General features: G+C 41.3%; 1 long non-coding RNA gene and 2 gene segments (V, D, J or C); 2 read left to right on the top strand and 1 right to left on the bottom strand.

The window, feature by feature from the left end:
- Positions 1-12,763, top strand: part of LOC118240845 — a 320,919-nt gene that overhangs the window by 17,409 nt on the left and 290,747 nt on the right.
- The window catches only part of LOC113568144, a 236,295-nt gene continuing 227,297 nt past the window's right edge, over positions 3,766-12,763 (top strand). Inside the window, 2 exon segments of the V gene segment in view lie at positions 3,766-3,890; positions 4,078-4,376. Coding sequence covers positions 3,839-3,890; positions 4,078-4,376 — 351 coding nt within the window.
- LOC118240932 lies at positions 4,130-7,823 on the bottom strand. Its single transcript, XR_004775708.1, has 2 exons — positions 7,765-7,823; positions 4,130-4,184 (listed from the first exon to the last, which is right to left on the bottom strand). It is a non-coding gene; the product is annotated as an uncharacterized LOC118240932 (long non-coding RNA).

Raw genomic sequence — 12,763 nt, 5'->3', positions numbered from 1 at the left:
GGTCTCCTGCTGTGATGGTGGTGTGTAGTCTGTCTAATTTGAGTGTGTCGACAATGATGATGGTGCGTAGTCTGTCTAATGTGAGTGTGTGGACTGTGAGGATGGTGCGTAGTCTGTCTAATGTGAGTGTGTGGACTGTGATGATGGTGTGTAGTCTGTCTAATGTGAGTGTGTCGACTGTGAGGATGGTGCGTAGTCTGTCTAATTTGAGTGTGTCGACTGTGATGATGGTGCGTAGTCTGTCTAATGTGAGTGTGTGGACTGTGAGGATGGTGCGTAGTCTGTCTAATGTGAGTGTGTGGACTGTGAGGATGGTGCGTAGTCTGTCTAATGTGAGTGTGTGGACTGTGATGATGGTGCGTAGTCTGTCTAATGTGAGTGTGTGGACTGTGATGATGGTGCGTAGTCTGTCTAATGTGAGTGCGTGGACTGTGAGGATGGTGCGTAGTCTGTCTAATGTGAGTGTGTCGACTGTGATGATGGTGCGTAGTCTGTCTAATGTGAATGTGTCGACTGTGATGATGGTGCGTAGTCTGTCTAATGTGAGTGTGTGGACTGTGAGGACGGTGTGTAGTCTGTCTAATGTGAGTGTGTCGACTGTGATGATGGTGCGTAGTCTGTCTAATGTGAATGTGTGGACTGTGATGATGGTGTGTAGTCTGTCTAATGTGAGTGTGTGGACTGTGATGATGGTGCGTAGTCTGTCTAATGTGAATGTGTGGACTGTGAGGATGGTGCGTAGTCTGTCTAATGTGAGTGTGTGGACTGTGAGGATGGTGTGTAGTCTGTCTAATGTGAGTGTGTGGACTGTGATGATGGTGCGTAGTCTGTCTAATGTGAGTGTGTGGACTGTGAGGATGGTGCGTAGTCTGTCTAATGTGAGTGTGTCGACTGTGATGATGGTGCGTAGTCTGTCTAATGTGAGTGTGTCGACTGTGATGATGGTGCGTAGTCTGTCTAATGTGAGTGTGTGGACTGTGAGGATGGTGCGTAGTCTGTCTAATGTGAGTGTGTGGACTGTGAGGATGGTGCGTAGTCTGTCTAATGTGAGTGTGTGGACTGTGAGGATGGTGTGTAGTCTGTCTAATGTGAGTGTGTGGACTGTGATGGTGGTGTGTAGTCTGTCTAATGTGAGTGTGTCGACTGTGATGATGGTGCGTAGTCTGTCTAATGTGAGTGTGTCGACTGTGATGATGGTGCGTAGTCTGTCTAATGTGAGTGTGTCGACTGTGATGATGGTGCGTAGTCTGTCTAATGTGAGTGTGTGGACTGTGATGATGGTGCGTAGTCTGTCTAATGTGAGTGTGTCGACTGTGATGATGGTGCGTAGTCTGTCTAATGTGAATGTGTGGACTGTGAGGATGGTGCGTAGTCTGTCTAATGTGAGTGTGTGGACTGTGATGATGGTGTGTAGTCTGTCTAATGTGAGTGTGTGGACTGTGATGATGGTGCGTAGTCTGTCTAATGTGAGTGTGTGGACTGTGATGATGGTGCGTAGTCTGTCTAATGTGAGTGCGTGGACTGTGAGGATGGTGCGTAGTCTGTCTAATGTGAGTGTGTCGACTGTGATGATGGTGCGTAGTCTGTCTAATGTGAATGTGTCGACTGTGATGATGGTGCGTAGTCTGTCTAATGTGAGTGTGTGGACTGTGAGGACGGTGTGTAGTCTGTCTAATGTGAGTGTGTCGACTGTGATGATGGTGCGTAGTCTGTCTAATGTGAATGTGTGGACTGTGATGATGGTGTGTAGTCTGTCTAATGTGAGTGTGTGGACTGTGATGATGGTGCGTAGTCTGTCTAATGTGAATGTGTGGACTCCATTCTGTGTGATTGTAGCCACATTGTGATGTTACCACCACATTGGCCCTGGACATTCAAAATATCTTTTTCATCTCAGCGATGTTTCTCCATCTTCTTACGTTTGTCAGGCTAAGTCCAAATAACATTGCGCTGACCTGATAGAAACGTACATGTAAAAAGGTTGTGTGCAGCAAACAATACTGAGGTGAACACATCACATGAATACATTACATACTTCCATATATTTATGCTGCAGGTCTTTTACTTAAAGACAGATAAACTCACCAGTTGCATTTTATAGTGCTTACACCTGATTGGTGATATCACAATTAATCACTCACGTGATCATCCCAGTTAATCATCCCAAGTACATTTGACAGCTGTGTTTGATCAGTTCACAGGTGGGAGGTTTTGAAAGGCAAAGAAGTGATGTCATGTTAGATTTCTATGTCTAATGTAGAGAAGTGTGTTGAATAGAAGGGGTGTGTGTGTGTGTGTGTGTGTGTGTGTGTGTGTGTGTGTGTGTGTGTGTGTGTGTGTGTGTGTGGTGATTTGATTAACGTATAAGGCTGAGAATGTGCTTATAGTTGTGCAATTCTGGACTGAGGTTTTGCTATCTAAGTGTCAGATTTCACTAATTATATTTTTAATTATAGCATGTAATGAATCATAAAAAACAAATACAGAGAAGCCACAGAGAGTATTTGCTAGATGTGTATTAATGCAGAGAGGCCACAGAGAGTATTTGCTAGATGTGTATTAATGCAGAGAGGCCACAGAGAGTATTTGGTAGAGTTGTATTAATACAGAGAGGCCACAGAGAGTATTTGGTAGATGTGTATTAATACAGAGATGCTATAGAGAGTATTTGGTAAACGTGTATTAATACAGAGAGGTCACAGAGAGTATTTGGCAAATGTGTATTAATACAGAGAGGCTATAGAGAGTATTTGGTAAATGTGTATTAATACAGAGAGGTCACTTTGCATGTGCTGCACCTGCTTTAGTGCTCTGCGAGTGTTTATAGTCCTGTGAGTTTAACACTTCATGACTGAGAGCTGCCTGCCCCAGCAACTTCACCCACAGCAACCATGACTTTGATCCCCATCTTCATCTGCACACTGGTCTTCTGGACTCAAGGTAACTCACTGCTTTACCTCTGTGGTAAACTATCACTGTGACACAGGTCTACTATTCTTATTTAAAATGCACTTTTCACAGATTTAGTAAGCTAAACTAAAGTATATACAAGTAAGTTTTTACTTTTTTGTATTTGTTCTTTTTTTTTGTCCAGGATCCAGAGAGCAGGTAACAGTGACTCAGGATTCAGTGAAATCTGCTCTTCCAGGAGACACAGTCACCATCAACTGTAGAACCAACCCTGCAGTGTATTATTACAGCAGCTATGGACATTATCTACACTGGTACCTGCAAAAACCTGGAGAAGCTCCTGAAGTCCTGATCTTTACACAGTCTGGCCACAAATCAAAACATCAACACTCCTCTTCCCAGAAAATGACTTGTGGTCCTTGGTCCCTGTTGATTAGCATGGAGCTACCTGATGTTTTCCTTATTTAACTACTGGCTCTTTAATGACACAAACAGTCCCTTGACTGCCATTAATAAAGTCACTTCTCTTCATGACATGTGTCACTCCTCATCTCACATGTTACTGTGGTTTCCCAATAATGAATGTGAATGTGAGGATTCGTGACTCTCTCTTAATTCCACTGCATCAGATCTGACAGGTACATGATTTCCAGGTGTCATCAACACCAACATGAGCTCATGTCATGACTCATTAAGTGTAGAAAAATCAATGTGAAAGTGACTGCAGCACATAAGAGGGGATGACTGAGAGCTCTAAGAGGAGAGATTTTATCATTCATCTGATAAACACTCACATTAGTTCTCTGTGGTAAAAAAGACAGATGTGTTGTTTGCATATGTGAGCTGCCTCACTGCTCCACACACTTTAAGAGCTGTAGTGGTGATCAGAGAGTGTTCAGTCCTTTAACACACACTGACACACAGCACAATGGTGATGTCACTCATTCTACTGTTGGGGACCCTGGAACTCCTCACTCAGGGTGAGACAAAATGAAAAAAGTTTAGTTTTCATTTTTACTTGGTTTTAGATGGTCATGTTTATTTGTACTGATTTTTCTTCTTTTGATTTTCAGAGCTACAATGTTTTTAATTTAGATTTTATTTTGATTTTATTTATTTAAAATTCTTCCAAATTTAAATATTATATTGTATGTCATTATTTTTTAGAATCCTTTGGGGAGAAAATCCTGACTCAATCTCCAGGATCTCAGTCTTTTCAACCAGGACAGACTGTTACTATCAGCTGCAGGGCCAGTGAGAGTGTTGGCAGTAACCTCCACTGGTATCTACAGAAACCTGGAGAAGCTCCTAAACTCCTGATCTATTATGCATCTACCCGTCAGTCTGGGATTCCAAATCGTTTCAGTGGTAGTGGATCTGGTACAGAATTTACTCTAAAAATCACTGGAGTCCAGGCTGAAGATGCAGGAGATTACTACTGTCAGCAGGCTAGCAGCTTTCCACTCACACAGTGTTAGAGTGCCATACAAAAACCTCCCTCAGCTGTAGAGGAACTGCTCTAACTCAAACACAAACTGATCTGAGATCAGCTGCAGAGCTACTATAGCTGCACTCAACTCAGCTCAACAACTCCAAAACACTACAGTACTGAACTGCTTGTTCTTTTAAATTGTCATCATTGTGTAATAGATTCTTACATCACTACATATGTAGCAGGTTAATGTCTTTCCTTTAAACCAACCCCTGATAACATCCTGCTTCTACACTCAGGTTCTGGAAAATGGCAGTAATATATGAACATCACTGTGGTGTATATGGACAGGTGATCACTACCTAGTGAACTGGTCTGAGTTACTCATGATTCTTTTAATCATTTTACTGCTGTTTTTAGCCTGGAGATCCTGGAAAAGCTGCTGAGGAAACAGTGTGTTAAACTGTCCACACAGCAACTTGTCTGTGAAGTTAATTCTTCCTTTTTTTCCAAATAAAAGAGTTATTTTAAAGTCCTGCTAATGGAATATCTGGATCATGTCAGGTGATGATGGGACAGACAACGTGAAAATCCATCATTACTGCTGAAGTGAAGTTGAATACACCACCCTGGGAATTTCACTGCAATTCCACAAAATGTATCAATTACACAAACAAAACGGTTATAAAAAATGTTGTTATGCTTAGAAGAAAGGAATGTAGTTACAAAAAGAGTAATTTACTATTACATTCATATTATTTAAGATGAACAAAATAGTTGCATTTTCTTTAGGGTTGTGTAAAACAATTTTATAATAAAAGTTTTAAACTGATGTTAACTATGCAGGTATATATCTTATTGTTATCAACAGTGCATTGTTTATTAATAATAACTTTAAATCTCAGGTGAACCAGGCCACCAACAGACAGGAAGTCTTTTCTCCTAAAGAGGCCCCACATCTACCAGCCAACTGGAGTGCAAGTGGTATAAATCACCATTACAGAACAGACAGTGAAGGGCTGCTTCTGAACTGTACTGACCACACCTACACCTCCACACTGAGGACACAAGATTATTAAAGCATTTACAATTAAATTGAACTCCCAAAGATGTAGAAGTGGAGGCTTTTGCTGACCTATAAGCAGTTGATCTGCAGGTGGAGCGTGTGAGACAGTGATGTCAGTGAAATAATGTAATAATAGAAATATCCTCCAAACTCACACTAAAATGCACAGAAGCTTTGGACAGAAGCTGTTCGTTCATTCATTCATTGATTTGTTAAATATTATTTTTAGTCATGATCAAAATTTACTTAATTGAGAAATTCACTTAATTCATCTGCACATGGTGTACATAAAGTAACAATGTTCAGATTACAAATGGAGAAGTGAAACTAATCTCCCCACCCAGCTATATGCAAAACATGTGTGCAGTAAAACATCATTTTAGGCAGTAAAACAGAGAAAGAGAGAGAAAAAAAGGAGCTCAATATAAATAGATAGAGAGAGAGAGAGAGAGAGAGAGAGGGAGAGAGAGACAGAGAGAGATATTTAGAGAGAAAGACAGAGAGAGAGACAGAGAGAGACAGAGACAGACAGAGAGAGAGAGAGAGACAGAGAGAGAGAGAGAGCGAGAAAGACAGAGAGAGAGAGAGACAGACAGAGACAGAGAGACAGAGAGAGAGAGAGAGACAGAGACAGAGAGAGAAAGACAGAGAGACAGAGAGAGAAAGATAGAGAGAGAGAGACAGAGAGAGAAAGAGAGAGACACAGAGAGAGAGAGAGACAGAGAGAGAGAGAGACAGAGAGAGAGGGAGACAGAGACAGAGAGGTTCACAGGTTCAGAACCTTTCTTCACTGTGAAGTTTTGTCTCTCCTAGTATGCATACTCAGCATTTACTCTGGACTGCTATTTCCATGTACTCATCCCAGAGAGTTTTTTTAATTTCCTTTTTTTTTTGTATAATCCCTGATTGTGAGACACATATTTCCTACCTGTGTGGTTTCGTCCTGTGCCTGTTCCTGATTGCCCTTTTGAAACATCTGCGTAGCTCTGGCCACTATATTTGGACTTTGACCTTTGTACTGTTTTTGTCCTGGACTTGCTCCGCTTTTAGTAAAGTGATATCGATAAACTCAGTCCGTGAGCATCTGAGTTTCTTTGATCCATTACAGTCACAGTGAAGCCTCTTTCACACTACATTGACCCCATGCTCACACACACACATACACACCTATCTCAGCTATATGTCAATAGTATTTCAAATGGACAATAATTATTAAAGTTAATGGATAATTAAAATTCATAATTAACATTTTTTAATTGTTCAATTACTTTTCCCATCTCTCTGTAAATTTAAAAAAGTTAAGTTCAATATTTAGTGGAGGCATTGCCATACAGAGTATTTGGTAGATGTGCATTAATACAAAGAGGCCACAGTGAGTATTTGGTAGATGTGTATTAATACAGAGAGGCCACTTTGCATTGTCAGTACATGCTTCAGTAGTCTGGGAGTGTTTATAGTCCTGTGAGTTTAACACTTCATGACTGAGAGCTGCCTGCCCCAGCAAGTTCACTCACAGCAACCATGACTTTGAGCACCATCTTCATCTGCACACTGGCCCTCTGGACTCAACGTAGGATTTTAGTTAATGGGATGATTTAAATTAAACCGTTTAAATTCAATACATTATAAATGTTTTCCCTTTACCTCTGATCTTATTCTGTTTTCTCCATATATTTTCTTTTTTCCAGAATGCAGAGGTCAGGCAACTGTGACTCAGACCCCTGCAGAGAAATCTGCTCTTCCAGGAGACACAATCACCATCAACTGTAACAGTAACACTGTAGTTGACAATGACTGTAACAGCAGGTTTTATTGTGTGTACTGGTTTCATCAGAAACCTGGAGAAGCTCCTAAACGCCTGATCTACTGGGCTACTAACTTGCAGTCAGGAACTCCAGCTCATTTCAGTGGTAGTGGATCTGGATCTGACTTCACTCTGACCATCAGAGGAGTCCAGACTGACCATGCAGGAGATTACTACTGTCTAATGGATCATTACAACACTTTCAAAACCTCACCGTACACACTGTTAGAGAGTCGTACAAAAACCTCCCTCAGTCAGACTGCACAGAGACTGCACTGCTGCAGCTGGGACCCACTGCAGGTGTTGAGAGGGAGGATGTGATACAGCACAACACACCACTCACTTACTTCTGAACACATTGCATATACAATTCTATGAGCTACAACTGCGTAGGAAATCTGGAGAAGCTCCTACACTTCACCCACCTTTTTTTTTGAGTAGGTAAAGATAAAACACTATAGTTATAACAATAACAACATTTTCTTGTTGATTATAATGGATGTACCTGATGTTTAATGACACCAACAGGCCAGTGAGAGTGTTGGCAGTAACCTCCACTGGTACCTACAGAAACCTGGAGAAGCTCCTAAACTCCTGATATATGATGCATCTACCCGTCAGTCTGGGATTCCAGATCGTTTCAGTGGTAGTGGATATGGTACAGAATTTACTCTAAAAATCACTGGAGTCCAGGCTGAAGATGCAGGAGATTACTACTGTCAGCAGGGTTACAGCTGGTTCACACAGTGTTAGAGTGCTGTACAAAAACCTCCCTCAGCTGTAGAGGAACTGCTCTGACTCAAACACAAACTGATCTGAGATCAGCTGCACAGCTGCTAAATCTGCACTCAACTCATCAACTCCAAACTACTACAGTACTGAACTGTTTGATCTTTTAAACTGTCATCACTGTGTAATAGATACTTACATCTCTACATATGTAGCAGGTTAATGTCTTTCCTTTAAACCAACCCCTGATAACATCCTGCTTCTACACTCAGGTTCTGGACAAAGGCAGTAATATATGAACACATCACTGTGGTGTATAAGGACAGGTGATCACTACCTAGTGAACTGGTCTGAGTTACTCTTGATTCTTTTAATCATTTTACTGCTGTTTTTAGCCTGGAGATCCTGGAAAAGCTGCTGAGGAAATACTGTGTTAAACTGTCCAGACAGCAACTGGTATGTGAATTTAATTCTTCCCTCTTTTTAGAATAAAAGAGTTCATTTAAAGTCTTGACAACTGAACTTCTGGGTCATTTACGGTGATGATGGGACAGACAGTGTGAAAATCTAGAATTACTGTTGAAGTGTAGCTGACTATACCACCCTGGGAATTTCAGCACAGGGAAAGTGCTATGCTAAGAAAAAAGGAATATAATTGAAACATGAAAAATTTATTTTATTAAAGTTGAAGAAATGAATGAATTTTATTTGGCTCTGCATAAAAATGTGAAAATATCAAACAATTAATAAAAACACTTACAAATTAAATTTTTAAACCAACATTAACTATGCAAGCAAAGGTCTTATGGATATCAACATTTTTATTTTTAAATTAATTATAAATTCACACATTTCTTGCACATTGTTCCTACTTGCTGCTAGAGTACTGTCCTAAACCAGCATTATACTCTGAACTGTTCTGGCTGCTACCCGTGACTGCTATGTTCAGTATAGCATGTCACTGACTCCTATGCACAACCCACTTTACATATTCCCAATATTGCATACAGGTCAAAATAAATGCACTGTTCATTGTGTATTGGTCCTGTCCTGTATTTATTTATTGTATGACATTATTGCACTGTATTGTATTGTTTGCATTCATGTAGTGTGCTGTCTGTTGTATTTGTTGTGTTGCACCATGGTCCTGGAGGAACATTGTTTCGTTTTTGCTGTGTACTTGTATATAGCTGAAATAACAATAAAACCTTTTCGAACCTTTCAATTTAGTGAGAATTGTCTGCCACAGGATAAGGAAACAGGCAACCCATGGTGCAATACTGAGGCTGACCATGTGGGGTAGATTAATCCTATTGCAGGACCACATATGCACAGCAAATGCTCATAAATCTACAAACAGCACAGATTGAAGGGATTCCACCATCCAGAGGAGATAAACTCCCCACTAAATCAGTCAGCTCCTACTGTAATAATGGAAACAGTAGGGCATTAAAATAATTTATAGAAAAGCTATTTACAGAAAAAGTAAATTTACATTTACAGCATTTAGCAGACACTCTTATCCAGAGCAACTTAGAAAAGTGCTTTGTCGTTTACTCATAGAATATATCCAATTACAGTACAGTAGGTTAGAATTAAACAGACCAATGAACTAGAATACTGCAGAATACAGGGATGAATGCTGATACCTGGAAGTGCAAAATACATATAGTCTATCTTAGACAATGATAAGTGCTAAAACAATAAGTGCTCGAGTTTGTTAAACAACATAAACAGTGCCCTGCAATAAGCACTAAATTAGTCAGTCAATAAGGGAGCACTGTCAGTTGTCCTTTAAACATTCTGCAAATAGATGGGTCTTCAGTCGGCATCTGAAGACTGCAAGGGACTCTGCTGTCTGGACAGCAAATGGGAGTTCATTCCACGATCTTGGAGCCAGGACTCGATGCTTCTCATCAAGCCGAGCCGTACTTGAGGTTCGAAGTACTCGAGGTACGGATCGGGCTTTGACCATTGACCTCATGTATGAAGGGGCTGATCCATTTTTGGCTTTGTAGGCAAGCATCAAGGTTTTAAATCTGATGCGTGCAGCAACAGGGAGCCAATGAAGGGAGCGCAGCAGTAGAGTAACGTGTGAACTTCGGAAGATTGAAGAGCAGTCATGCTGCTGCATTCTGGACAAGCACCAGGGTAGCTTCCTGCAAGAGAAAGGGTCGAATCCTTCATATGTTACAAATGAGGAATCTGCAAGACCGGGTTAGATTAGAAACATGAGTAGAGAATGACAACTGGTTGTCCAAAGTTACGCCCAGGCTACGGGCAGCTTTGGGTGGTGATATTAGAGAGTTCTCAAAGGACAAAGTGAGGTCATGGTAAGGGTTGGGAGTACCTGGGATGAACAGAAACTCGGTTTTGCTGGGGTTGAGCTTGAAGTGGTGGGCTGGCATCCATCCAAGACGCGATGTCAGTCAAGCATGCTGAGATACGTCTGGAGACCTGCCTGTCAGAGCATGGAAAAGAAAGAAATAATTCAGTGTCATATATTGAGATATTCAAATCTGTCCTGCATGCACACTTAAACAGTGTGATCCTGAGGATTTGTGCACAATAAGTCTGCTGGGCAAGGAGCAGGACATACAGACTCCCTCGACAGAGACAGACATTTCTTGAAAAACATAGAAGACAAAGGCACTCACATAAACGGTGAACATGAATACACATACGACTAACATTAACACAGGCAACATGAATATTGTGAATATTAACACTAACATGAACATGATCAATAACTGACAACGAAGCACCCTCCCACAGTGTTTTAAGTACACACAGACACTAGCAGACTAAACCACGTGCAGGTGTGTGGCAAGTACAAAGGCGTGGTTACTAACAAGAGGATTAAGTCCCACTGCATGCAATCTGCTGTACCACATGATTAGTGGGGAGAGGATTAGTGGGGAGACGCGGCTCCCAACGCCTCCTTCCCAGGACTGTGAACCCCAGTCTACCGCACACACATAATGTACAAAAAACACATACAACAAATGGCAAAGCCTGATGCCCACCCAACCCAAGGCAGGCTAGGAGCTGCCAGCAAGGGAGACCTCAGTACTTGAGGGGGAAAGGGCGAAGTCCATGCCTCTACCAGGGCAGTCCAGTTATGCTCCACACAATGTGCCCATGCACCTGTAGACACACAAAAGGCATGAGTACACACAACAAATAGACACGCCTGTAGACACATGAGAGACAGGAACCACAGAAAACTCCGGTGCTGGGGAATGTTCTTTGCCCTACTGGACATGCAGAAGGGCACGTCTGCTCTGGATCCAGACGTGCTGCTCCAAACTATGATCCTCCTGTTGCCTGCCACCCAAGGAGAGCCCTCGAGGTAGTCCACCTCCTGGGCTTTGGACGGACCCATCCAGTACTCCTGGCCTTTCCTTGGAAGAGAGAGAACACATGCTATATCCTCACCAACCAAGAACCTCACCAGCTCCACCAAACTGCTTACACCGTGGTCCCCACTGATAACTTTGTTTAAGGTCCGTACATAAACCTGCTCTAAACACACTACCGTCTCCTCTCTTTACAGTGCCATAGTTTAGCTTCAGAGTTAGGGAACGATACAACCCCAAAGATGCTTGTTTTTCTTTTCTTTTTTGTAATGAAAGAAGTTATCAAAGATACTACATACATAAAATATACAATTAGAAATAAAGATAAATAAAGATAGAAAAATAAAGACAGAAACTAATTTTAAATAAGGAGAAAGTTATTTACGTCCAACTGAGAGTTTTGTGCCGCGAAGTGAGCGTGTAAAGTGGATTCAGTGACCCCTTTAAACTATTTCAGACTTAAATCGTTATTGTTTATGCATTAGATACATGTAGACACTGTAGAATCATAGCAATTGGTTACAAAAATGTGTTTTAGGAGATATTTTTCATATTTTTGTACACTAAAAACACAGCATTTAATGCAACATCAAAGTCAAGATAATTTATCTAAAGACATATATAAATTGTGTTCTAGATGTATAATATAAGATTTTGATTATTTGTAACAGCCAATATTTTGATCTTCAGTATGCGAGTATTACAGTATGAGTGAACTGCACCGATAAGCTCCAGTGAGCCACCGATATTTCTGCCTTTTAAAATAAACCCAGCATGCAGATGAAGGCTTGTGGAGAGATATTTCTGAAACATATATGATTTTACTACTGAACGACACTTAAGGAACTTTCCATCGGTATAAATTTAAAGGTCTATAAGAACTTAGCAACGGTTATGATATAGGAAGATACTTAACACAGTCCCAATCCTTCATATGTTGCAAAGGAGGAATCTGCAAGACCGGGTTAGATTAGAAACATGAGTTGAGAATGACAACTGGTTGTCCAAAGTTACGCCCAGGCTACGGGCAGCTTCGAATGGTGATACCAGGGAGTTCTCGAAGGAAACTGTGAGGTCATGGTAAGGGTTGGGAGTTGGGATGAACAGAAGCTCGGTTTTACTGGGGTTGAGCTTCAAGTGGTGGGCTGTCATCCATGATGCAATGTCAGTCAAGCATGCCGAGATACGTCTGGAGACCTGCATGTCAGAGGGTGGAAAAGAAAGAAATAATTGAGTGTCATCAGCATAGCAGTGTTAGGAGAAACCATGAGAAGATATTACATCACCAAGAGAATGAGTATACAAAGAGAAGAGAAGGGGGCCTAATACTGAGCCTTGTGTAACACCAGTGGAGAGACTAGATGGCTTGGATGTAGATCCTCTCCATGTCACCTGATAGGACCGTCCCGCCAGATAGGACTGAAACCATCTCCAAGCAGAGCCAGTCACACCAAGCCTGGAGA

This window comes from Electrophorus electricus, chromosome 2 (assembly GCF_013358815.1).
Source record: "Electrophorus electricus isolate fEleEle1 chromosome 2, fEleEle1.pri, whole genome shotgun sequence".
Taxonomy (NCBI): Eukaryota; Metazoa; Chordata; class Actinopteri; order Gymnotiformes; family Gymnotidae; genus Electrophorus; species Electrophorus electricus.
The sequence above is the reverse complement of the archived record's forward strand: the minus strand, read 5'-3'. Positions and strand labels throughout refer to the sequence as shown.